This window comes from Podarcis pityusensis (assembly GCF_964106645.2).
Source record: "Podarcis pityusensis genome assembly, chromosome: 15".
Lineage (NCBI taxonomy): Eukaryota > Metazoa > Chordata > Lepidosauria > Squamata > Lacertidae > Podarcis > Podarcis pityusensis.
In genome coordinates, this window is record NC_138040.1 from 27,084,353 (window position 1) to 27,111,071 (window position 26,719).

General features: G+C 45.6%; 2 protein-coding genes across 6 annotated transcripts in view; both read right to left on the reverse strand.

The window, feature by feature from the left end:
* Positions 1-1,396: 1,396 nt before the first annotated feature.
* ZW10 (zw10 kinetochore protein) lies at positions 1,397-17,248 on the reverse strand. 2 transcript variants are annotated; one of them, XM_080983459.1, is made up of 16 exons: positions 16,977-17,248; positions 14,751-14,885; positions 14,246-14,347; positions 14,058-14,135; positions 13,763-13,922; positions 11,755-11,904; positions 10,931-11,122; positions 10,382-10,545; positions 9,778-9,960; positions 8,358-8,596; positions 8,077-8,148; positions 7,203-7,360; positions 6,468-6,598; positions 5,510-5,641; positions 4,342-4,544; positions 1,397-2,947 (listed from the first exon to the last, which is right to left on the reverse strand). In XM_080983459.1, exons 1-16 carry the CDS (start codon positions 17,109-17,111, stop codon positions 2,827-2,829), a joined length of 2,355 nt encoding a protein of 784 aa, XP_080839585.1. In that variant the 5' UTR covers positions 17,112-17,248; the 3' UTR covers positions 1,397-2,826. The 2 variants fall into 2 exon arrangements, with proteins under 2 accessions (XP_080839585.1, XP_080839586.1); XM_080983460.1 differs by lacking the exon at positions 16,977-17,248 and adding an exon at positions 16,664-16,696.
* A 5,656-nt stretch (positions 17,249-22,904) lies between these two features.
* LOC308464283 (G protein-activated inward rectifier potassium channel 4-like) overlaps positions 22,905-26,719 on the reverse strand; it is a 36,593-nt gene continuing 32,778 nt past the window's right edge. For all 4 annotated transcript variants that reach the window (XM_080983521.1, XM_080983520.1, XM_080983519.1 and 1 more), the window contains one exon: positions 22,905-24,378. In XM_080983521.1, coding sequence (XP_080839647.1) covers positions 24,020-24,378 — 359 coding nt within the window. In that variant the 3' untranslated portion in view covers positions 22,905-24,019. The remainder of the gene's footprint in view (positions 24,379-26,719) is intronic.

The following is a 26,719-nucleotide window of genomic DNA, read 5'->3' on the forward strand; positions in this document are numbered from 1 at the left end:
AGAGCCTTTCAGAATGCTTTGCCCCAGCCAACCCTGCACCCAGCTTTGGGAGCAGCCCAACCATTAGGCAGAAGGAAGCAGCTGCCTTGGGTGTGCTGCAGGGCAGGGAGCCAGTATGGTGTAGCGGTTAAGAGCAGTGGACTTGTAATCTGGTGAACCATGTTCGCGTCCCCGCTCCTCCATATGCAGCTGCTGGGTGACCTTGGGCTAGTCACATTTCTCTGAAGTCTCTCAGCCTCACTCACCTCACAGTGTTTGTTGTGGGGGAGGAAGGGAAAGGAGATTGTTAGCCGCTTAGGGTAGTGGTTGTTAGACTCCTTAGGGTAGTGATAAAGCAGGATATCAAATCCAAACTCTTCTTCTTCTTCAGAAGTCAGCCTGCCCTGTACTCCCTAAGCTAGACTGCTAAGTAGGTGGAGGACTTTCTCCTATCACTGAAGAGGCAACTGCCAGTCCAGTTGGCTTCAGTACACTGAAAAGGAGGGGTGCCAACTTGCCCTTTCCCCAAAATGTGTTGAGCCACTATCACTGGGGACAATGACTTGAAAGACATAGGATTAGCCTACTAGACAGACACAAACCCAGCAGCTTTCATTTTAGAAATTCAGGGTTAAGCAATGGCTCAAAAGCTGTCCCGTTGCCTTCCAGAGCTACTAGTCGCCAGTGGGTGAGCACAGAAGAGCCTCTGCATGCCCCACATCCAGAGTCCATTGTCCCACCTTGCAACAGCACAGAATCCAGAACTCAAACTAGGAAGTTTCTCCTGCCCCTTCAACATTCCCACTTCTGAGCACATGGGGCTGAGAACCTGTCATTGTAGAACATTCTGTTCCAAGGATGAAATCTTACGCAATTGCTCAATAGCACATTCTGCTGGGTGAACAAGCACATATCTGCCTTGCCAAAAAACCCCCCACCTTCCTAAGCCCTCACCTGTGCTAATATCATTAGCTTTTAGCTGAAAGAGGGCGCAACGAGCACACCATCAGACAGCCACTGGATGAATGAGCAAATGTGGTTCCAAGTGAGTGTAAAGTGATGCACTGAGGCAATACAGTAAAATCACAACTTCACATATACACTGGTGGCCTCGGAGCTGGCAATGAATGACTTGGAAAGGAATCTTAGGGGCTGTGACTGATTGCTCAAGGAAAATGTCAGCCCAGGGTGCAGCATCTGCAAAAAAAAAAAGTTAATTCTGTTCTAGAGATCAATAGGGAATGGACTGCAAAAAATCTAATGATGCCATTATATGAATCTATTGTGTGAACAAACTGGGAATGTTGTGCACAGTTCAGATCACCCCATCTCAAAAAACTGGAAAGGGGCAACCAAAATGACCAAGGCCAGAGGCACTGGCCATATTTCACAGTAAAGGAGACAATGACATTGAGGCTAGTTTTTTACATGCCTATTTAATGGCTCCCAAAAAGAAATAAGTATGAGAATACAAAATAATTTGTAAGTAATGATTAATCCAGTAACATTTTCCCCCCAGTCTTGGATTTTATCTTCTTAATGAATGCTAGACAAGACAGTGACTGAATTTTAGCCTCTGTGAATGGAGGTTTAAATGCTTGGGGGAGGGGGACACAAGAAAAAGGGAGTGTTCAACCAAAAGCCCCACCTCTCCCCCAAATAACCAGAAGACTGAGGTTTCCATATTTTACAAATGCTCAATCTCAAATTCTGTAGATGGAGGTGGGGTATGTGGGAGAGAACATCTGCCTAACCTGATAAGCGAAAGAGGAGAAAGCTTATGAGCAGTCAGTTTTGATTAACTATGTAGTTATTAAGTCAAGGAAAGAATACTGCAGTTGTCAAAGAGACAAGTAGGCCTCTTCTGTTGCTCTCCATGAACATCAGCAAGGAACAGCAGGACTAAGCCTCTGGCCCCACCCTCAATATCAAACATACCACTGGCTTGCCCCCTGAACATCTGTAGCAGTGGCACTAATCCATACTCTGCTGTTTGTGCATAGTTCCCTGAACAAACATAGGCTTCCATGCTGTTGATGCCACAGGATGCATGTGATGTACCTCCAAGGCAGGAGGGTGCGACTGGCAGCATGGCCGGCCTTCCCCACCCGTAGACCCTATATGGGAAGAACAAAAGAAGAGGACTCAGGGTAAAAAGACAACTTCTGAGGCGTGCTGCATGGCGTACGCTAAAGGCAGCAGCTGGTAAAACTACGACGTTTTGGCACTTTAAGGCCCTTCAAAGGGCACAGAGATTTTTTTCCAAGCCTTGTGTGCTTCAGAAGCCATTTGCAAAACAGATGAGGTAAGATGCACAAAGGGGAGGTACCACCCCCCTCAAAAAACAAAAAAAACTCTGCATAGATGCTCTGCCACAAGGAATCAGATTACCCCGGGCCATTGAGAGCCCCACATCTCCCAGTCAGATGTACTGCAGGGGCACGTTTGCCATGAGTTCCACCGGACCCAAACTGGTTTTACCAAACACCCAAAGCAGAAGGAAAGGGTTGGCAAGACCTGCAGGTGTGCACGTCAGGAGTTAACATCCGACAAGCCAGGATTCCCTCTGGACCACAGGTGCCAGGTCATGTCAGGTGATCATCTTCGGAGGCCTGGGCAGGCAACACAATCGCTGTGCTGGCTTGAATGCCTCAGGCGATGCTCCTCTGGGAAACTCAACCTGGTCTGCAGGAAGATCCTGCTCACAAAAGCCAGGAAGTCATTTTCAAGAGATACGGTCAAAGTGGATGAGTGTGTGTGTGCAGGTGGGGGGTGAGAAGACACCGGCTCTGCCAACTGCAGCGTGTCCAGGAAGACAACATTTTAGGAACAGCAGAGGCACTGAAGCTACTTGATCTTTGCCAGGGCAGCTGCCCTACGCTCTGTGTTCTGGAACAAGGCTCTGATTAGGTTCTTCACCTCACTTGCGGAGAATGCGGCTGCAAGGGGCCCTTTGCCATCCGCCCACCTGGGAGAGTCAAAGACAAAAGAAATGGAAAGAGCAAGAGTGGTTATTTAAACAGCTGAGGGAGGGAGGAGAGAAGGGCAGGGAGAGTGAGGGAGGCCTTTCTGTAAACCTCTCTGCCCATGGCTTTCTGTGGTCAGTGGGTTGGGGTTTGGGGTCCTTGTACCGAGGCCTGTTCTTTGCACATTGCTACAGGACCCCGATCTACCCCACCTCAATTCCTGCCCTTTCCTTCCTTCTCCAGCATCTTTTTAAGCAAAGATGTCACATTCTTTAAAGAAACACACCTGGATCTTGGAAGATTAAATTTATTTTTATTTTTATTATTAATTATTATTATTATTATTATATTATTATTATTATTATTATTATTATTATTATTATTTATTCAATTTATACACGCCCTATACCTGGAGGTCTCAGGGTGGTTCGCAACAAGACAACAACATATAAAATCAAACCAAAACCAGTAACCCAATACCCACCCCCCAAAAAAACACATTCTAAAGGGTGTTGGATGTCAATACAGTTGTACCTCGGGTTACATACACTTCAGGTTACAGACTCCGCTAACCCAGAAATAGTACCTCGGATTAAGAACTTTGCTTCAGGATGAGAACAGAAATCATGCTCTGGCGGCGTGGCAGCAGCAGGAGGCCCCATTAGCTAAAGTGGTGCTTCAGGTTAAGAACAGTTTCAGGTTAAGAACGGACCTCCACAACAAATTAAGTTCTTAACCCGAGGTACCACTATAAAATCAACCAAAGGCCTGGTTAAAAAGGAACATTTTTGCCTGGCACCTAAAGGTGTATAATGAAGGCGCCAGGCGAACTTCCCTGGGGAGAGCATTCTATAGAAGGGGAGCCAATGCAGAGAGCGCCCATTCTCGTGTTGCCACCCTTCAGACTTCTCAAGGAGGGGGCACACGAAGAAGGGCCTCAGAAGATGATCTCAGGGACTGGGTAGGTTCATATGGAAAGAGACAATCCTGGAAGTATTGCGGTCCTGAGCCATTATAGGTCAAAACCAGCCCTTTGCATTGGGCCTGGAAACTAATTGGTAGCCAGTGCAGTTGGACCAGGATTGGTGTAATATGCTCAAACCGTCCTGCTCCAGTGAGCAACATGACCACTGAATTCTGCACTAGCTGAAGTTTCTGAACCGTCTTCAGAGGCAGAACAACCAAAAATGTGTACTACTACAATAGTCAAAATGTGGGTTTCTCTGGTGAAAACCACCTCTTGATTGGGGCAGGCGGCAGGCACAGAACAAGCATCCAAGCCAGGCTATATCATGCCACTGTCTGGTGTTTTCCACTTCTCCCAGACAATCCTTACTGGTCTGGGAGGGCTAACAGGAATAGGGAGGATGCAGAGCAGACTGTATGGAACACCCACCGGTCCACAATTACTTGCAGGCTGGCCTGTAGCACCAACATGAGCTCCTTGAACGTCATCCATTTCAGCACGTAGACGGGGACCTCCTCCTGGAAGGGTCTGTTCTGTTTTTCTTCTGGCAGGGGCATGAACACCAGGGGTCCCTCGTCCACCATCGTCTGACAAAGCATATGCAACCTGTCTGCATTCTCAGCAGAGATATCCTGCAATACGGCAGAGAGCAAGAGCAAATGGGACAGGGAGACTGGGTGGTGTCAAACAACAGGCTCTCTGTGATGTAATTCATTTTCCTCTAGATGAATCAGAAAGAATATACTTTTTTTTGTTACATGATTTATATACCACTTAACTGAAAAAATCTGTAGAGTTTGCATAAAATATAAAATATTCATTTAAAAAACCAATAAAATCAAATGTTAAAAAGAAATTGGCATGAGATTTATCTGAACGTTTGCACATCCCAGCCCACTTTCCAGAAACCCACAAGTCTATCATCAGATTAGCGAGAAAAGTGTTTCAAGTAGCACACTTAGATCGCTTTTGCAAGAGATGCAGAAACTGGAGGTTTAAATTTTGCATATCTCAGAAGACATCAACGCTTGATGCAGACAAGCAGACTTATTCTTATAGTTTTAACTTCTGCTGCCGCCTTATGTTGAGAATAGTCTCTCCCCCCATCCCCCGGAGGAGAGCCCAAATATTTCCCTTGAAGTAACAGTCCAAGATGAGGTCTTTTCAACCAAGACGGAAATTATGTGCCCATCAGGACATTCAAAATAATCTCCTGCATAGGAAGTGTGTAACACTTGACTTCTCTCTCTCTTTTAAAAGAAGCCAATTCCCATGCAAACAGCATATTCACAAGTTCAAAAGCAGCTGTATTAAACTTAAAGATGTAGATCCTGACAGAGATGAAATTGCCATTGTGGGTTGTTTTTTTTTAGAGGAGTGATTCCATGCTATGGAATTTGGAAACGTCAGGCTTGCAGTGCCTGAGAAGCTGCATGGGGAGGCTTTTCCATCATCGTAAGAATTGGCTCTAACTTTCTAAAACATGAACCAGATCCACAGAAGAAAGGCTGCTCACACTAAGAGAAGCAACTGTGTTTGCGGGGAGGAGTGACCTCAACTACACTGAGAAACCACCTGTGGCCGACACGGTTCTCACCTCCAAGGCAGCAATTCTGCTGATGATCTCAGTGAGAGCGGTGTTAAGCAGAGTCCCCATGGCCTTGCAGTAGATATTCACTGGAAGAACGTCCTGCCAGACCATGCCAAGCCTCTTCAGCTGGTGCAAGACCTTGAAAGAAACTGCACCTTCTTAATACATACAAACCCAAGATGATTCACAATGTGACTGGTAGGGGTGGGGAGGAACAGGCAGTGGCAGGATGCAGCTTAGAAAAGTAGGCACGTTGATGGAGGGATTCTTGGTTCTCGAACTTAATCCCGGAGTCTGTTCGACTCCCGAAACCGTTTGAAAACCAAGGCATGGCTTCCGATCGCCTGCAGGAGCTTCCTGCACTCAACTGGAAGCAGTGGAAGTCAAGTCGGACGTTTGGCTTCCAGAAAACGTTTGCAAACTGGAACACTCACTTCCAGGTTTGCGGCATTTGGGAGCCAAGCCATTCGACTACCAAGGTACCAAGGTACTAGAATTTGGAGTCATTCCAGTAAAACTGACAGGCAGCAAACAGAAAGTTTCAGAAACTGTTTCTTTACACAACTCTTAGCCAAATTATGGGGGTGTCTCCGGCAAAATGTGTTGATGTTCAGCGGCAGAGATGGCTGTGAAAGGGGGAGCTTTGATGATTAAGTAGAACCTCCAGGTTCAGAGATAGTATACCACTCAATACCAGTTGCTGGGGGGGGGGGAGTGTGGGGAGAAATGACAACAGGGGAAGGCTGTTGCTCTCATGCCTTGCTTAGAGGTTTCCTGGTGGAATCTACATGGCCAGGGCTGTAAACAGGAGAACAGACTAAACAGCCCCAGTAGGGCTCTCCTGATCTTCCTTCATTGTTCAGAACAGTACCTGCCTTTCAGTGTCAGTGTAATGTACAGACTTCAAATGATGGGCACTGTAAAAGCTTGCAGCCGATCCCTCAAAAGCTTCACCTCCACTCACCTGCCGCACAGCTTTGTTTGCCGCTGAATAGTTGTCGTCATCATCCACACTGGAGAGATCCCTGGCGCTTGAGAGTCTCTCCAGGAGTTCCTCCTTTTGCACTCGCATCTGAGCCAGGAAACACTCCGTCCCTGTGGGGAAGAGGGAGAAGTCTCAACTCTGGCCTCAAGTTCCAGGAACCATAATACCACCAGGCAAGTTTCTGACCTACCCAAAGATCTACCTCTTCATAAGCAGCAGGTCCCTGCAAAGTACAGCAGGAGAATTTTCAAGGGAACTCAGGGGAATGTTCCTCTGCACTTGTGAGGAGTCCCACAGAAATACAATACAAAAGAAGACCGGGCAGAGGGATTGCTACTGTGGGTTGGCAAATTTACTAGTTTTCAGGGTCACCTGTGGTTCCGTCCCCCACCCCTTTCCCGCTAGAATGATCTTCCCCCACCATGCGTCCTCCAGATGCTGTTGGACTACAACTCCCATCTTCCTTAAACATTGTCCATGCTGGCTGGGGTTGATGGGAGCTGGAGTCCAAATGTCTGGAGAGCATCAGGTTGGTATAACAAGAAGAAGAACCTGGACTGTACCACAATGCCACACACACCACACCACATATCCCTGTTATAACTGAATCTCTGTTTGCATTTGAAAGGTACGCTGCTTTGAGAATCCAGCTGGGTTGGAAAGCAGGGTGTAAATATCCATAAACATGAACAAGTAAGTTTCCTCCAGGCTCACCAAGTTTCCTGAAACCAGGCACAAGGTCAACAAATGTGGCTATTCCATCCATTAGGTGGCCCCGGAACTGGTGGCCCAGGGTCAGAAGGTGGTGTGCAATGTACATGCAGTTGTTGTGATGTATAGCAGCCAGCTGGGGAAGTTTCTGGAGATTTTCTCTAGGGAGAGGAAAAGAAGGGGGAGAGCAGATATTCCCACATGGTCATGAGACAGTTTTTGATCATTTTCCTCTGCAACCATCTAAAGAAAATAAAGCCACTATGTTTCCCAGAGCAGGAATGTCATTCTGTCTATATGCTTAGAACAGATATGTGGTCCCCTCGGATGCTTTTGCAGACCAACTCTCAACATTTCTGATCATTGGCCCTGCTAGCTGAGGCTGATGGGTTTCGGAGCCCAACACTTTATGAAGTACTACGTGTCTCCCATCCTTGGGGTAGAAAACCCCTAATGGAGGAAGGGCGAGAGGCGAAGGCAGAGGGAAGGCAGTCCCTTTGGGATCATGCAGTGCCCATTTGGAGTTGGCATAGCAATGAAGCAATGGAGTTGGCATAGCAGGGGGTTGGACTCGATGGCCCTTGTGGTCTCTTCCAACTCTATGAGATATGTTAGCTGCCAGTGGAGGAGCCTGCTGTTGCATCTTTCTTCAGACTATATGGGTTTAGGCAAGCTGTTCTCTGGCACCTGCGTGGAATGTAAAGCTGCTGTTGCTCAAACATTTCTGAAATTTCCAAAGGATCACTGTCCAAAGACATTAAGCTATGTCTTCATAAAGGTTTTTTGTTTGTTTTTTAAGAGAGAACAAAAGGAGAAAAGGGGGACTGAAGAAACAAAGATTTTTCACCTCCCTGGCGAGGTTTTTCATGTCACTCACTTGTGATACATCGGCACCACATCACAGAACAGATGAAAGATGTTCCGCACAGAGTAGAAGAGCTGGATGCAGCTGGGGATGGGGGGGGGGGGACGCAGGGAGAAGAAAGGAAAAGCAGAAACATTATCTGAGTTGTGTGGCTGAAAGCATCACGGCTACAGCACAAAATGCTTGCAGGACTTAAGCATTTGTTGGCTGCATGGCAGGCCTACATTCATACCCACTCAACCCCCCTCCCCCCGAGATCAGCTGAGCCCAAACAATTCACTCAGAGTCCTCACCACTGATCCGTGCTGGCTGAGGCTTCCTGGAGCGTCTGATAAGCCAACACCATCAACTTTTGTACAGATTCACTGATGCGGCAGGCAGGAAACGAAAAGGTGTGGCGGCTCAGCCTTTTCTCATTCTCCAAATTTGTCGCCTGCTTGTCAAGAGCCTCAGATACTTTTTGCACCTTTAACTGATCACCTGCTCCGGGGTCAGGCATTTTGGGCAGAATTACAGAGGAGTCTGGGGTAACCTAGGAAGGGAAAATAAAGATGTACACTGGAGGGGAAGGAGGGGAGTGGAACTGCAGCGCAAGCAAAATACCAACTTAGGGCACAACTGAAGTAACTTAAGAAATTCCAGAGGTGTGACAAGTGTTAGTATCTTGTAGCAAAAGCAAAGCGCGGTGTGGCAGCTTTAGCACTAAAAATGGTTATGCCACAATAAAATTGTTAGCTGTTAAGGTGCAACAAGGCTGTTTTAGACTAGTCTGACTTTCATGGCTACTTCTGAGGAATTCAAATGATATTAGGAGGACTTAATAGCTCCTAACACTGTATTCAATAATACCCCAGGCCACCCTTCAAAGAGCTCAGATTGATATACATATGGTTATTTTCTCTCCTGCCTGTTTGCTCTCTCAACAACCCTATGAGGTAGGCCTGAGTGGAAAAGAATGACTGGCCCAAAGTCAAGGGTTTGTGTTGGGATTGGAATGCAGGACTTTTAACGAGTCTGGAAGGAAGACCACTAAAAGTTAAATGATCTTCTGTTTTACCAGAAAGAGCAGAATACAAGTCCAATTAGGAAGAGGGGAAAAGCTTACTACAAGAGTGCCTAGGAAGACCATAGAAACAACTCAGGTTAGGTTCAGTGCACAGCTCAGCAGGCCCCAAACATACCGTACTGGCCTGAATACAAGCCTCACTTTCCCCCCAAATTCTGACCGCGAAAAGTTAAAATGCAGCTAAAATTCACAACTGTACAAAAATTGGCTTTTATGATATCACTGCTGAAACAGACATACGGTAAACCGGAACAGGTGTGAACGGCTGCAGAATTTTAAGGGAGCGGCTTATATTCAGGTATTGACTTTTTTTATTCCCCCCCCCCCTTGAATTTAAAAGATGTGGCTTATATTCAGGTGCGGCTTATATTTGGGCCAATACAGTACTAAACTGATCTGTGTAGGGCAGCACAACTCTGTATGGGGATCTTGCATTTCCTGTTTCAAAAACTGGACTTTGCTCAAAATAAAGAGCTATCCCAGAGCACTGCTTGATTCACATACTTTGGCATAACTAAAAAAGACCAAAAAAAAAATGCATACCACTAAAATGTAAGCATGGTTAACAATGCACAGGATTACGCAATCCACCTGGAAAAATACCCAAACACTGAGGAAATAAGCAGAGGTTCTATTGGCTCAGCTACCTTTACGGTGTTGTGTATTTCCGATGTCATCAGATTTCTGGCTGCCACTATTACATCCTGGCATTTCTTATTAGCAAAGTGGCAGTTGACGTTACGGGCATAGGTCAGCAAGTCGGTGGCATCCTCCTTTAGGAACCGCATGTCCTTTAAGGCTTTTTCAAACTCCTCAGTAGCTTTAATAACCTAAACCAGGGGATGGGGGAGAGAGGAGGAACAGTGAGCCCCGTAAATGCTACCTATGGGTGGAACAGAAGGCCCAGTATTGGGAATGAATGTGCCTGTCTCCAGCTTTCAGGCTTTGAATCCCCATAAAATAAGGAAATTATGGATCATTTGGTTTAGTAGCAGGCCATGGGAAGCTGACGCATTAGAATTTATCAGCCGCTATAGTGGCCTACTAACAACAGAGAAAAAAGGAAGACACTCAGGAAAAGACCAGTTATTTTAGTATGTGCATATTTTGAACTTTTGCCTTCGTCCGCTAAGCAAACCTTTACAACTACAATTCAAGGGGTAACTTTGAAGGCAAAGGGAAGAGGGTTTAGGGAACTGTTCCACAGGCCTTTCCCATCCTTCACAGTCCCTCAGCTGCTGCAACGCTCACCTCAATATACTGCCCCAGTTTGCTGCTGTTGTTTGGGATCGAATGCACCAAGCAGTCGCGAATGAGACAGTCCGAAATGTCCTTCCAGATTGTGTCACCCAACACCTCTGCCAGGACAAGATTGGAGCTGTTCTCCTCCTCTGCACAGTGCTCAAGTGGAACACCTGGGAAAACAGATACAGAGTTCAGAATGTGAGAATAATCATGGCCCCCTCGATGCCCTGGCACAAAACACCAGCATGCACAATAGGGGCAGCTCCCCTCGGCAGATTTCCTCTGCATTTGGAAAACAGTGGCATAATTTTTAGAAGCCTCAATGGCTAGGCTGGTGAACCCTTGTCCCTCCAGATGTTGTTGAACTACAACTCTTATCATTCCTGAACACTGGCCATGCTGGATGAGGCTGATGGGAGTTGGAGTACAACATCTGGTAGGCCACAGGTTCCCTGGCCAAGTTCTGTGGCATCTTCTTCAGCAACACACGAGAAGTTCTCCTGGCCCACTCTGACTGCCACCTCCCATGGTTCCGGCTAGCAAGGAGCTCCATACCTAAATGATACTTGTGAAGGACCTCAAGTACCAGCTTGATCCTGGCAAACACCTCCACGGGGGACGGGTGGCCAAGATTGGAGCCCACAGACCTAAACCTCAGCGTGACGGCATCAGGGTGCTCCTCAGGCAAGGGCTGCAATGACGGGTGGGAGATGAGCGGCTTGAGGATGTACTTCAGCAGCAACTGTCCTGGCACAAAGAACAGGGAAGGAGGGAGCCATTAATAGCCGGGGTTGAAAGACAAAGTAGAAGCAGCATGCTGGGAGGCATTTCCACTTGGGCTGCTGCAACATTCCTTGAATTGGTCTAGCTTAACTTAAGAATGAAGATATTACAAGGGGGTGGGCAAGGAAGAAGAGGGTAGTAGATTCTTCTGGAGCAAGCAAGAGGAATTCGAAAATACTGCTCTTAACAAAGAAAAGATCAAACTGATGCAATTTGACTCTGTATATTTAATTAAACTCTTTCCCACATCTCCATGAATGTTTCAGCTACTGAGCTACGACCCTTCCATGCTTACAAGAGCATCACCCCTGTCCAATGCTATTCCTGACTGACTAGGCAAAATAATAATAATAAAGAGGTGGAAAAGAAAATATTAACTGAGCTATACTGAAGATGGAAGAAGGATGCCTCCCCACTGTTTTAGGAGCTGATTAAGAACAGACTGCTGTGAGGGAAGAGGGAAGCAAGTCTCTGATTTTAATCCAGAAAAACAGCTGTGCTTCAGGTATCTAAAGTTTGGAAACCTGATCCAATTCAAATGACATATGGTTTTAACTACAGCCAAATTTCGGTTGTCACCAGTGAAAGTCACTTACCGAAGTGCCTGAACTTCAAACGCAGCTCATCCAGGATCGCAAATGCCTGCAGCACAGATGCCACTGTTGGGCCAGGGACCACATCCTCCTTGGACAGCACCTTGCACAAATACAGTTCTGTCTCCATGGCTGACTCCAGGCTGCCCGCTTCTAAGCAAGAAGTACACAGGACAAGCCCCCGTTACAGCAAAACATTGGCTTCAAAGCAAAAGAGCAAACACAGAGGATGGGTTTTGCATGGCCTGCCTTTCCAGACTTCAATATCAATTCACAGGCAATTCCACAAATAGGGTTGCTTGCATGTGTTCAATAGGAGCCAATGAGATGCATGTCCCATGTTGGTATGGATATTTACAAATAGCAAGAGACCATCGCTCCATGGTAGAGATTGCTTTGCACACAGAAGGTCTTAGGTTCATTGCATGACAGCTCGGGGAGGGGGGCGGTTAGGTAGCATGCAATGGAAAAGACCATTGAATCAGTATAAAGCAGAATTCCATGTATCAACCATATAAACGTGAACATGCTTTTTTATTTATTAGCTGTAAATCTTAATAAACAGCAGCAGCAATAATAAGGCAGCTTCCCATGTTACTAGCTTTAACTTCTTGGGACAGACTCCTCTATAAAACAGAATGCATATAAAACACAAAACATTAGATAGGAAAGAGAAAGCTCATCCTTCCTGAATCCAAATTGCTTTCCTTCCCCTGTTACACTCAGCCACAATCCTGCCAGAGAGCTCAGAAACATGTAAAGTGCAGAGTGCCAGGAGACATAAAAATCTTCAAGATGTAACCTGCAGAGCATGCTTGACCTGTTTCAAATCCGCAAACCCAAACAGTTCCTTGTCAACATTCAGAAAAAGGGAAGCAGGATGGCAGGCTTTGAGAGGATTCAGCACAAGGTGGGGCGGGGCACAGAATTTCCATAATTTTTGAGTTGGTTCTGCACTTTGTGAACACCAAACTGAACACAGCCCACAAAAAATGCACTATGGTCTGTCAGGTCCTTGACAAGCCACACTCTTCCCACCCCCCCAAGTCTGTTTCTGCAGTCACAGACAAGCAGAAAGAAAAGGAAGCTTATCAGCACCAACCACCAATTTTTTTTCCAGGCACTCTGAGATTCAATGCTGGTTCCTACAAGTTTCAGCCAAGACTTCCAAGTGCTCTTCAGAATCTCCCAACTCTTCCAAGTTTGTCAACACAGACAATAATATTACAATAGGCATTGCTAACCATAAAATTCTAGGCATTTCAATTACTTTGGTTGCACTACCCAAGGACAAAAGGAACCATTACTTTTTTGTATAGAACTTCCAGCACTTGTGAATTTCTTTGTATCTCTTTGCTTGCTTGTTGTTTTCAACAGTGCCATAAGGTACATTACTAATATTCCCATTGCCCCCACCAGACAGGGAACAGTGGTTGAGAAAGAATAGCCTATGTATAGTCAAGAATAAGTCCACAGGAAAGCAGGAAAGCAATTCTTGAACCAAGCCCAATAAGTGAACCACAATAACTCTGGAGGGGAAATTTGTCTACAAACCCTTTTAGACTCTATTATGTGATCAAACAGGACAATAAAGCCCACATATACTCTCTGTACTAACATTTTAGTTGTGCAAAGACTACCAACATCTTAATCTTATAAAGCCCTACACATATATGAATATGTATTTGCAGGACCATTTTTCCAATTTGCAACAAGGCTGGGTCACAATAACTTAAGAGGCAACTTTTTACTAAGTGATACTATTTGTCCAACCAACTAAGTACCATTCACTCTGAGTGGCAATGGCTCCAGCACCTGCTACCTCACTTTCTTAAAAATCTGGAGGTGCCAGAGCTTAAATCTGGACCTTTCTGAATGCAGAACACATGCTCTACCACTGAGATATCCTCCCCTCCACCAGAGATCAGCCAAAGTCAAATTGTCTGCCGTTTCATCTCTGCCCTCCAAAAAGTACACATTCACAACCCCCAAAGAATGCTCCCCACCAAACCTTTTGATTGAGGAACCTTCCACACAGCCATTTGCTGCCACTCCTGACCCAAGAGGTAGATAATGTTTTGGGTCTGCATTATGAGCTCCCTGCGGAGCGCCTTCAGAATCTTCAGCTCAAAGCCTCGACGTGACTCCAGCGTTTTCAGAATCCTCCGGGCCTGACAGAAAAGAGGAGAAAGAGACAAAGAGTAAGAAACTGCACAAACAGGAGCCAAGCAAGTCCATTCTTAGAGGGATACAAAAGTCCACAGCAGTCACAAAAGACCACCAGTCCCCAAAGCAACTGGAATTACCTTGTTCAGGTGGCAGGCTGCTGACACATACTTCTTTTGTGGCAGCAAGGCATTGAACTGTTTGAGAGCAGTTTCGAACTTTAAAATAAAAAGAAGGAAAAATTACTGTTGACTATATTCAGAATGAGGTCTGAAAAAACAAATAAATAGATTGGCATTGCAACTGGGGAAGAGATGCCCCCTCTCACCTCCTGCAATTGCTTCAGCCCAGTCAGAACTAATGTGTCTCTCTCCAGTTGCTGTTTCAGCTCAGAAAATTCTGCAATGGCCACGTTCAGGTCATGCTGAACCTGGGAAGGAGCCACAAAACCAAAGCATTTGTACAAGTCTGGGTTGCAAACATTATTTAGCTGTTTTTTATTACATGTCGTACCTCCTTTTTGTAGGGCTAGGCACAGAAAGCATACTCCTTAGGCCCATGGAAGCTTCTTAGCATCTAGTTAGGTCTAGATACAGTATTATTTGAGGGGGGAAACCCTGTGCTGTGATGTTCAGGCAGCAAGGTCACACAAAAAAGTTACTTTCCAATTTGCAGTTATTTTATGATCATATAATTTTATGGGGCTTTTTTGTCAGACATTTGGATTGGCTTCTTAGTCCTTCTAGTCCTTCTAACTTCTTTGAACTTCTTAGTCCTTCTAACTAGCTGAAGACTCAGTTCTGGTAAAGGCCCATTATTTTTCTTTGCATCACCTCCATCTCAATCCTGGACTTCAGCTGGTCAATGCTGCCAGAAAGTTCCTCCACTTGGGACTCCAAATCTTTGGCACTCTGCATACTGGGCAGAAACTCTATGTACCTCTTGTTAACCATGCTGCAGACTTCATCCTGGAAGAGTGGAAGGAAAAGTCACTTCAAACTTACATAAAATCACAGAAGTGCAATAACTCATGGAACCCAATCAGTTGACCAAAAGCATGATTCTCCATTTGCCAGTCCCTCAGAGATTGCAAGCAATCCAATTTAACACAAGTAGATAAAAGGTGTAACAAACAAGGTCCCTGCACAGCAAATTATCTTTAGAGGCCTCAAGTAAGCAACACATGTTGTATGCTGCAGCGGAAGGCAAATAACCCCCAAGGGCACAGTAGTCATATTGATCCAGAGAGAACTTCTCTTTGGTCCAACTGTCAGTTGTTGCAGTAAGCAGTGGATTTGTTATTATTTAACCCTGGGATGCCATATGTTGCTAGAATACTCCCATTACCCCTGCCAGCTCAACCAACAGTTAAGAGATCCTAAGAGTGGCACTCCAACAACATCTGGTTGAAGAACATGGGAGGACTAGACGACCAACTCTATGGGAAAGGGCCAAGCTCAGTGGCAGAGCATCAACTTTGGATGCCGAAGGTCTCAGGTTCAATTTCCAATGGCATCTCCAGGTGGACCTGTAGCTGTCCCCTGGAGAAGCTGCTGCCAGTTTGTATGTAGACAATACTGAGCTGGAAGGACCAAAGGTGTGACGCAGCATAAGGAAACATCTTACCGTGCTATTCTACAGCAAGGTTGTTGTGGGGGTAAAATGGGGAGAAATTAAACAAAAAGCATTACACACACCAGTGTCGAACTCTGAAAAAACTACCTACCGGGTGAAAAAATTAACCTGCCAGCTCATCACAGCATAGAATAGTGGTTAGTGTTGCACTAGGGCCTAGCACAGTGTTTCTCAAACTTGGGCCTCCAGCTGTTTTTTCGGACCACAGCTCCCACCACCGCTAGCTAGCAAGACCAGAAGTCAGGGATGGTGGCAATTGTGGTTCCAGAACAGCTGGAGCCTTAAGTTTGGAAAATTTTACTGGCCTAGCAGATCAGTATACAAACCTCTACCCGGCCATAAAGCTCAGCACGTGGCCCTTGAGCCAGTCACTGTCTCTCCCAGCCTAGCCTACTTCTCAAGGTTGTTGTGGGGGTAAAATGGGGAGAATTGCAAGAGCCACCTTGAGCTCCTTGGAAGAAAGGTGAAATATGTTGAATGGTCTCTTTAAATGTAAAGGTTCATTATTGTTCCACAAGATGTGTATGTCTTTAAGGGCCAGAGCAAATAACATGACCTAGTTTTACAGCTGTGAAACAGTATAGCAGGTGCTGCTAAATTGTGTTAATTAAGCTGTGTCAGCAATTGGGTATAGTATATAAAGAGCAGCACCTAGCTCTCTCAGTACCCTGGGGGATGGGTTGGTGGTTGGGTCAAGCTTGTTGATATATTTAGTGTAAAAGGAGTTATTGTTATTAAAACCTAGCTAAAGTTATTTTGCAAGGGTGGCGCTGTGGGTTAAACCACAGAGCCTAGGACTTGCCGATCAGAAGGCCGGCGGTTCAAATCCCCGCGAAGGGGTGAGCTCCCGTTGCTCAGTCCCAGCTCCTGCCAACCTAGCAGTTCAAAAGCACATCAAGTGCAAGTAGATAAATAGGTACCGCTCCGGCGGGAAGGTAAACGGTGTTTCCGTGCGCTGCTCTGGTTCGCCAGAAGCAGCTTGGTCATGCTGGCCACATGACCTGGAAGCTGTCCGCGGACAAACGCCGGCTCCCTCAGCCAATAAAGCAAGATGAGCGCCGCAACCCCAGAGTCAGTCACAACTGGACCTAATGGTCAGGGGTCCCTTTACCTTAAAGCTATTTTGCATTCCTTGTAATGTGTGGTCTCCCCAACACACTTTCTGCAGCGCAACTAATCTGCAAATAGCCAACACATGGTGATGAATAAATAGAAGAATACATAATTCCGCACGGGCTCAGAAACACTCTCGCTTAGATCACTCCATTAAAGGGTTTCAGGGGGTAAAAGGAAGGCTTCGAAAGGGGCGGCGCCCATGTAAGCCCCGCCCCTCTGCGGCCAAGGCCCGCCCACTGGGTGACAGGTCCCTCCTCTCGGAGGCCCCGCCCACCTCTCTCCCCCTTCCCCCCTCCCCTTCCTCGCACCTTGAGCTCCTCCACCCGGCAAGAGAGGCGGGAGATGCGGCCGCTGAGACCCTCCTTCTCCAGGCGGCCCGAGCAGGCCAGCACGGCTTCCACCAGCGAGGCGCTCCTCGCCTCCGCCTCGGCCTTCTCCGCCATGAGGGAGCCGGCGCCTTCGTCAGCAGCCGCCGCCAGCACTTCTTCTCCTCAGCCGCGCGAAAGGCATCACGGGAAAGGGAACGCGCGTCAGCCTTTCCCGCCGGGAGACACCTTACATTCCCAGAGTGCCCTGCGCCCGCCCCGGGAGGACCGCCCGTGGAGTTGGGGCGCTGGGGAAGTGTAGAGCGGCACGCGCAGGCTTCCGGTCTCCCGCGGAAAGTCGTTTCTCAGGCCTTGACATCTAAAAACAGAGACACCGGACGAGGAGAGATGGCACCGAGGGGGCCCCTCTCGAGAGTAAACGGGTGCATTTGTTAAGTAATAAATTAAAACGTGGCGTGCTTTCGCAAAGCTTACATAGGAAATGAGGGCGGGGAGCCATAGAGGTGCCGAGGGGTAGAGCGCCGCAGCTCCGTTCTCTTAAGAAAACCCGAACGAGGCCCAATGGCGGCTGCGCATCTGTGGCCATAGAGATTGAAATATAGAGCAGCTTCTGCTTTGGATTCCTTTTTGGGCCGCTTGGCGAGTCTCGCCTGCCGGCATGGGGTGGAAAATGCGCCTTGCGGGGGACAGGATTTATTTTTAAATATAGAAATGCAAACCGGGGAGGGCAGTGCTGCATAGGGACCTCCCTCAAAGGAACGTGTGTGGGGGGGGGGGTGTTCATCTGCTGCTGTAATTCAGCATAGTGCTGAAAATTTAGTTGTTATAGTTGTGCGTTTTCTTAATTGTCGTTGATGAGCAGAAAGAAACACTTAACAAACACATCGGTCGGTTTTCTTTCGCCTCACGTCAAAAAGGATATCGCAGAGCTGAAAAAGGATCGGAAAGGGGCATTAAAAATAAGGAAAGGGATGAAGCGACTCCACTAGGAGGAAAGGTTGCAGCGTCTGATGCCTTTCTAGTTTAGGAAAAAGGCGAGGAAGAGGCAACATGAAAATAGTTTTTTACCCCCCCCCCCTTCTCTCAGCACACTAGAACTCGGGGGTATCCAATGAAACTGAATGTTGAAAAACTCAGGACATATACAAGAAAGTTATCCACACAGCCCGTAAATTAAGCTGTGGAACTCACTCCCACAGGATGCAGTAATGACCAGCACCAACCTATATGGCTTTAAAAAAGAATTAAATAAATTCGTGAGGGAGGAAAATATTATCAGTAGCTACTGGCATGATAGCTATGCTGTGCCTCCACAGTTGGAGGCAGTAATGCATCTGAATACCAGTTTCTGGAAGCCACAGGAGGGGAGAATGGCTCTTGTGATCATCTTCCGTTTGTGGGTTTCCCGCAGATAGCCGCTGTGGGAACAGGTTGCTGGACTAGATCATAGAGTCAGAAGGGACCCCAAGGCCCATTTAGTCCAACCCTCCACAATTCATGAAGGGCCATTGGCCTGACCCAGCAGGGCTGTTTTGTCCACTACAGAATTTGGATGCTTTCTTTAGGGGTCTGCATAGAAGTGGGGCTGGGGTTACTTTAAAGCTGCGTTGTAGTTGTGATGGCCCTAGGAAATTCTCCACACACAGACTGCAATCCTATACATACTTACTTGGGATTAAGCCCCATTGAAATCAGTGTGGTTTGCTTCTGTGTAATGTATAAGATTTCACTGTTTGCTGCTCTTCCTTTGAAAATCTGTGAGGTTAAATGCACTTAGAATCGGCCTTCAGAGGAGCCTAGATTTGCTCATTTGTTGGTTCTTATTAAATACAGAAGAGCTGTTCAACCGTGGACTTCTTGGAAGGGGATGGACGATCGTTCATTGGAGACATTTAAGAAGAGATTGAATGGCCATCATTCATGGATGCTTCAGTTGAGATTCCTGCGTTGCCGGGGGGGGGTGGATTAGAAGACCCTCAGACCCCCTTCCAACTCTGCAATTCTGTGATTTATAAATGTACAAATAAGTAATAGTCAGCTTTTCTTTACATTTCAGGTTACAAGTACAGTGGTACCTCGGGTTACATACGCTTCAGGTTACATATGCTTCAGGTTACAGACTCTGCTAACCCACAAATAGTACCTCAGGTTAAGAACTTTGCTTCAGGATGAGAACAGAAATCACACGGCGGCAGCAGGAGGCCCCATTAGCTAAAGTGGTGCTTTAGGTTAAGAACAGTTTCAGGTTAAGAATGGACCTCCGGAACAAATTAAGTACTTAACCTGAGGTACCACTGTACAGTCGTACCTTGGTTGACTGCCTTGCAACTCGAACATTTTGGCTCCTGAACGCTGCAGACTCGGAAGTGAATATTCCTGTTTGAAACCCGAACGTCCGACGCAGCTTCCGATTGGCTGCAGGAGCTTCTTGCAGCCAATTGGAGTCCGTGCCTTGGTTTCCGAACGTTTTGGAAGTTGATCGGACTTCCAGAACAGATTCCGTTCGACTTCCGAGGTACCACTGTAGAGTCAAAAGGCTTGTAGATTATAGTCCTGAACTGTGTGTGTGTGTGTGTGTGTGTGTGTGATGAAAAGAACCAGCAAAGATTCACGCTTACATCAGGGAACATCCAAACCTTTATATTTTAAATAAATAAATGGCATTTCCTTGTGAAGCACCCCAGAGGTTTCTTGCAATCACAAGATATAAACTTAGTAAGTGAATGAGACTGCAAATACCTCAAAACACTGATGCAACTAATTGGCATCAAACCTCCAGGGTTTCATGCAGGGTTCTTTCCTGAACCAGGGACACTTCTGCCTGCAAAGCTTTACCACTGAGCAACAGCCCTTCAGATGAGTGGTGCTGGGGTAAGCCCTATCAAGCTGAAGCATACAGAGCCTCTAATTGCTCCTGGAGCAGCTGCTAGCTTAGGAGAGGATGATTCGTTGTCTGAGTCTGCTGTGACCTACTAAAGAAATAACAAGGTAACTATTAATTACCTCCTCACCAGTCTTTCTCTTCCCATAGAGTTGAAGTTCACAGAGGCTAAATGTGTTTGGACAGCTTCTTTATATGTATAGCAGAGTAACTAATAAAACATTCAAGTATATTCAGGAATAGATGTCATTTCCCCCAAAGTGACATGTTCTGCACAGTTCTCTCCATTTCCCTTCCCCTGTTTTTCAGTTTTTGCCCTCTGTTACCTAAATGCATAGCCTGGAGCATTGCACTTAATGTCATACAGTGGTACCTCTAGTTACGAACTTAATTTGTTCCGGACGTCCATTCTTAACCTGAAACTGTTCTTAACTAGAGGCATGCTTTCGCTAATGGGGCCTCTTGTTGCCAATGTGCCACCGGCACGGTGTTCTGTACTGAAGTTCTCACCCTGGGCCAGCAGGGGGATACTGTAGATAGTTATGCAAATAAGGGATCGAAAGTGACGTTCAGTGATTGGATAGTTTTAGAAAGTTGCCACCCGAGAAGAATGGCAGATGAAAGTGATGGACTACATGGAACTGGCTGAGATGACCGGCAGAATTCGAGACCAGGGAGAAGGGTCGATGGAAGAAGATTGGAAAAAATTCAAAATATATCTTCAAAAGTACTGCAATATAAAATAATGTTAGAAAGAGGTTGGAAAAAGAATATTAGGCCGTTCTGGTAGATATGATATAATGGACTAAGCAAAAATGAGTTGATGAAATTGATGAATTAGAGGAGGTTTAATCACATTACTTTAATTTTAAAATACGTAAATGAAAATAAGGTTAGAAGGATTTGCTGGAAACACGATTTGAACTAGAATACAAAACTGGGAGGTGAGAGGAGGTCATGGAACTAAGTAAAGGGAAAAGGCTATGTAAAGGTTTAATCTGTTTTTGTTTTATTTTAACTCAATGTATTTTTATATTTTTTGTTAAGTCTTTTTTATTGTATCTTATTGTTCTTTTTTACTTGTTTATTTCTTACTTTGTTATGGTTAAAGACTTCTTTGTATGGTTTTTCTTTTTCTTTTTTGTAACTTTAAATCTGGAATAAATATTATTTTAATAATAATAATAATAATAATAATAATAATAATAAAAGTTTTAGAAAGTTGTTACAGTTACGTTGTACTGGAGCTCTATATAAGCAGGCTGACTGAACCCTTCAGTTCAGTTCTGTCCTGGCCTGTGAATAAACAAGAGCTGTTTGAAGAATCGCTGTGTCGTCTGATATGTTCACCCACAACTTAACACACACGATTTCCGTTCTCATCCTGGGGCAAAGTTCTCAACTTGAGGTAACTTTTCCAGGTTAGCGGTGTTTGTAACCTGCAGTGTTTGTAACTCGAGGTACCACTGTATTACGACTTTCCCCCCTACTTGGTCTCATTGGAAAACAAGCTCATTTAATCCTACATCAGCCTTCCCAGACCTGATGCCCTTGTGAAGTTTTGGGTGACATCTCTTTTAGGAATTGTAATTCAAAGCATCAGCAGGGCACCAGTTTGGGGCTGTCTTACATACTTGCTGAAGCAAGTTGCTTCGTTGGAGGCCAAGCCAACAAATCTTCTGCATAAAACTACTGAGCAGTTTTGTTTTATTTTAATAGCTCAGAGTAAATTCTGAAATGGATTGTTCAGGGTTGGTAATCTGTTTATGAACACAGCAATGGCTGCAACTCTAGCCTTGTCAGTAACGGCTTTGACACATCATGTTGAATTCACACATAATGTCGAGCCTACACAGGAACATAGGAAAGTTGTCAGAACTATACAAAGTCAGAGTATCCACCATCTAGGTCAGTATTTCTGGCATAGACGTGAGATCTTCTGCATGCAAGGCAGACGCTCTCCCACTGAGCTGTGGCCCTTCCATGCACAAGAGTAGGCTAAATAAGACCACCATATGGAGGCTGCATGCAAGGTTCCTTTGATCTCCCTTTGAAGCTTAGAGCTACTTATGTATATTTGAAAAGAGGAACAGCACGGTGTAGCATGTACTTTCCATGGGGCAGCTGGTTTACCTATTATTTTAATTGTATTTTTATTTGTCTTTATTATTAAACACCATATTAGGTTAAGGTCTGCTTAACTACTATTTCCCCCCTTTTTGTAATGTACACAATATCTTTTGTTGTTGTTCTGTTTTCTTTCCTACACGGGTACTGTCTCTTGTTCTTTTTTGTGTGTCTTATCTTACTCTGTGCACTTGAAATTTTGTACCTTTTTGTTTTTCAATAAAGAATAAAACTGAAATGCAAGCTTTGTAGTAGGCGGGGGAATCTGTGGCCCTTTAGATGTTGCTGGACTCTCTCTTTTTCCCAGAAATAATTTTTATTTGATTTTACAAGTATAAAATTGTAAAGATAACATAGCACATACACACAATTACGAGATTCCAATGAATCTCTGGCCTTCCCACCTTCCACTCCATGGGTTCTATTATCAAATCTTTTCTACTGCATCCTTTTCAATACTCCCATTTTATATATATATATAAAAACTTCCTTATCTCCATAATACCCATTACTTTACAAGTGTTATTGCAATCCTGCTAATGTTTTCATCTGTTTACACTGGTCTCCAAGATAAATTAAACCCCCCCCCCCCATTTCTTATTAAAGTTTTGGTCTTCTTGGTTCCTGAGCTTTCCGGTCAATTTTGCCATTTTGGCATAGTGCAACAATTTAATTTGCCATTCTTCTCTGGTAAGATGTTGCTGGACTTTCACTCCCGTCAGCCCCAGTAAGGCCAGTGGTCAATTACTATGGGGGCTGCAGTTCAGCAACATCCGAATGCTAGCATAGGAATACCCACCCCTGCTCTGTAGACAGGAGGGCATTCGCAGTACAAGTTAATGTGAGATTGAGATTGAGTAAAGAGATACAGACACAGCCCATGTAAACATCATTATTGCAGGACAGGCTCTTCTTCCCAAATTATCTTCTTTTCCTCACCTCCCATCCCGTTTCACTCTAAATATCTAGAAGAAAGTCCCATTCATAGACACCCGCAATGCTTTCAACATTTCCAGATCATGTCTCCAGCTGATACTTGCCTCACAGCACTCATCTGCAAAGCATGAAGGCACACAATATATCATTGTTCAAAGAATAAACTTTATTCGCTTCCCCGTTTCCCCTCCCCGTGTCCTTGTTGGAAAAGGGTGTGTGGCTTTGTGTAAAAAATAATTCCATTTAGCAGCAGCCACAGCAAAAGAGGGACCGTAAGACTGGTGAGCCCAGGAGCTAAAGGCTTCCATTAGGCAAAGAAGGAGAGAAATGGGGCCAGCTAAATGCACATGGGCAATGAGAAAGGGAGGGATAGATAGGACAACACATCCACCAAGAAAGAGTTCTGTATGGCACTGTGACAAGATGAGACACTTTCGCATTTGCGCCTGGAGGGAGCTGCAGTTGGGGGTGCTGCCTGCAGCCCAGGCACCTACTGCATGTGGCATAGAAAAGGGGGGAGCCAGAGAACTGGACAGACCCCAGGACACCCAACGCAAAGCTTTTTCCAAAGTGGTTAAACTCGAAGCAAAGAAAGATTCCGGTCAACCCTTACGAGCTATCCAGCTTTGACGGCGATAGCTATGCCAATAAAAGTAGTCAAAAGGGTTTTGGGTTGTTGTTGTTTTCAAAGGGACAGATTCAGCGTTGAACGTCTGCTTGCAGAAACCAGAACCCCCAATTGGGCATTGATTCAGGAACACAAAAGTTGCTCTTTGTAAGGGATCCGGCCCCAAGAGCTGTCCTGTAGTGCAATTTTATTTCAGGGCATCATCTTAATTCGGCAAACCCAGAGAGAGCTAATGGGAAGAGTCCCCTGAAGTCAACAATGGCTGGGCAGGGGATGTGTTTGAGGACTTGCTGAAACAGAACAAGCCTTCTTTCCATACAGCTCCACCCGGGAGTGCAACAACCACAACATGATGTGAAAAAAAGGGCAGATATCCTCCTGCGAATCTGAAGGGCATCGCTTTATTCTTGGTTCCTGTTGGTTGAAAGAGAAGCCCTGAATGCCTGAGGTTGCTCAAACACTGGCCTCTGGGTTTTTGTATTCGCTGCTTCTCTCCTCTTCTGTGATGTTGGAGAAGCCCAGTTTGGAGAGACCTTCGTCACTGGGACCATCGTTGTTGAGGTCTGCCGACAGACAGGGGTGCAGCAGATGGTCCCAGTACAAGCTGAGAGTCGACTGGTCCTGGTTTTCCATCTCCCGCTGTTCATACATCTCTCGTGCGCTAATCACTGGCGTCTGGACTTCGAAGGTCTTCTCAAAGCGGGTGTAATCTACACGGAAGGCGCCTTTCTCCAACGTCATGCAGGGTTCAAAGCGGTGGCCCCACAGGATCTCGTCCTCTACGTAGGAGGTCCGGGCTTGACACGTCATTCCTGGGGGAAAAAAGTATGTCAGTGGGCGGTTGGAAATGTGGAAGACACCATACAGTCCTATTGGGTTCAATGGGACTTACTCCTGGGGAAGCATGTATAGCATCGCAGATTAAGTTATACATCTAAGTTATGTTGTTTGCAGAAAAAAAATGGAGAGCAAAGAGTGGAAATTGAAACATTGGCATTGTCTGAATTTGGCAACCCCCATATTTTTGTGTAGGGATTGCCATATGGGTCAATAGTTGTTTTACTTTAAGGGGGGGTGCAAGAGGGAGAGTGGGGGGTTCAAGTAGAAAAAGGAGGGGAACAAAGGCCCCCAGAAACCTGGAACTGGCTTTGTGACTTAAGAGTGTTGCATGAAATGAGGACTTTGGGGTTGTTTCTGTAAGACACATGTGCCCAACTACAGTCATACCTTGGTTCTCAAACTTAATCCATTCCGTTTGACTTCCAAAACTGTTCAAAAACCAAGGTGCAGCTTCCGATTGGCTGCAGAAGCTTCCTGCACTCAAGCGGAAGCCGCGTCGGATGTTCGGCTTTCAAAAAACGTTCGAAAACAGGAACACTTACTTCTGGGTTTTCTGCGTTCCGGAGCCTATTTGTTCATCAACTAAGCTGTTTGAGAACCAAGGTATGATTGTGTCTTGAACTTCCCACATTTCGGAACGTGGGATACAGCTCTTTTATTTCATCAGGTCATTGGTCTATCCAGCTCAATACTGTCCCCTGTGACTGACAAAGGGTCTCTGTAATTTCAAACAGGTCTCCCAGCCCTATCAAAGATTTTGGAGATTGAACATGATACCTCCCTCTCTCTCCTGCACAACCATGAACTCTACCCACCAAAGTTAACAAGCTGCCTCGTGTTGACAGGTCAACTTATCCCAGGAAATAAGGAGCTGAGTCAAGACACCTGACCTTGACAGGCATTGATGATACTGTTCCATCTATCGCTCTCCGGGTGATCAAGTATTGTGCTGCAGCGAGCAAAACCCGCCAGGAATTGACCTCAGGCATTTCTACATTTCTCTCTTTGAAGTTTGTGTTACAGGCAGTGCTTTTCTTCTAGAAAAAAGGTGCCAGTGTTGTGTACCCTTGAGTAGCACCCCCCCGGGGGGGGGGGAGTACTGGTTACAACTACAACTTTTAAAATGTTGATGCCCATTTTGTTTCACTCTGTGCTACTTTTACTTTTTATTGTATTGTTTTTACTCTGTTATGCCCATCTGGATGTGTTCAATGTGCATCACCATCTTGGGGTTTTTTATGATGCTCACTGACTGTGATAAATATTGGATTGGATTTGACTCTTCCATAGGAAGTGGCCTTATACCAGGTCAAACTCTGCTCATTTTGCCCATTCTGGTTTTCTGTGGTGGTCCAGAGTCTCGAGTGGTGGCAAAGGGGATTCTTTCCCCTCACCTGACCCCTTTAACCAGAGATGCTGGTGACTGAACCCAGGACCTTCTGCATGCAAAGAGAGTGAGGCCCTAACAACATCTTCCACTGTGCCTTCGGTCCACCTAGATCAGTATTTTCTGACTGGTACCTGTCCTCCAGGATCCCTAGGAGAGGATCCTTCCTATCTATTATCTGATCCTTTTCACTGGCCACATCAGGAATTGAAACTGGGGTTTTCTGCAGGCAAAGCGTCTGCTCTGCCGCTCAGCTATGATCACTTCACTCACTTCTACTTGTTTTGACCTCCAGTTTGCTTTTTGAACAGAGGCTAAGTGGTTGTCATATCAGGGTATCCAATTGCACAAACAAGCTGCTAGTCACCAGGAATATCGGCTTCATAGAATCAGAACTGGGAGGAATCTCATTCTGTGCTAGGGCAGTGATATCTGTCATATTCCGTGTTTGTTCCAATCAACTCCACTACCGTATGGGCTTCTGCTAAAACCTACGTTGTTTATCTCACTATCTGCTGTGACTAAGACCAATTTTGGTGCATTTCAGTGGAAGAGGAATGCCAAAAACACTTCAGAAAACAACAAATTTGTGTAACATTTGTAGATTTAAAAAATCACAATAGTGAATAGTGCTTATATTTACGTGCTTTCCCTTCCTCTTGTTGGTCAAATATGCAAATAATGGCAATTTCTGCTCCCATTTCTGTTACTGATTGAATTATCTGACCTTATTCTGTACATGTATTATAGGGAGAGAAGGGTAGGGGACCCTCTTAAGGGGAAAACCAGCCCCACCTCGACTCTCCCCAATTTTAGCCTGTAACGTTCTACACACGGTAACCAGAATTCTTTGCGGGACACAGTGTGCTTTAAATGCATGGTACGGAAGCCAGTGTACAAAATTCACAAAACTGTGACAGTTCATG

What these genes read in the sequence shown, in the direction of transcription:
- ZW10 (XM_080983459.1), bottom strand. Translation starts at nt 17,111, where the DNA reads ATGGCGGAGAAGGCCGAGGCGGAGGCGAGGAGCGCCTCGCTGGTGGAA. An exon ending in GAAGGTTCCTCAATCAAAAG is followed by an intron (nt 11,905 to 13,762) that starts GTTTGGTGGGGA and finishes CTTCTTGCTTAG; the next exon opens with AAGCGGGCAGCCTGGAGTCA. An exon ending in TTTGAAGTTCAGGCACTTCG is followed by an intron (nt 11,123 to 11,754) that starts GTAAGTGACTTT and finishes TCTTTGTGCCAG; the next exon opens with GACAGTTGCTGCTGAAGTAC.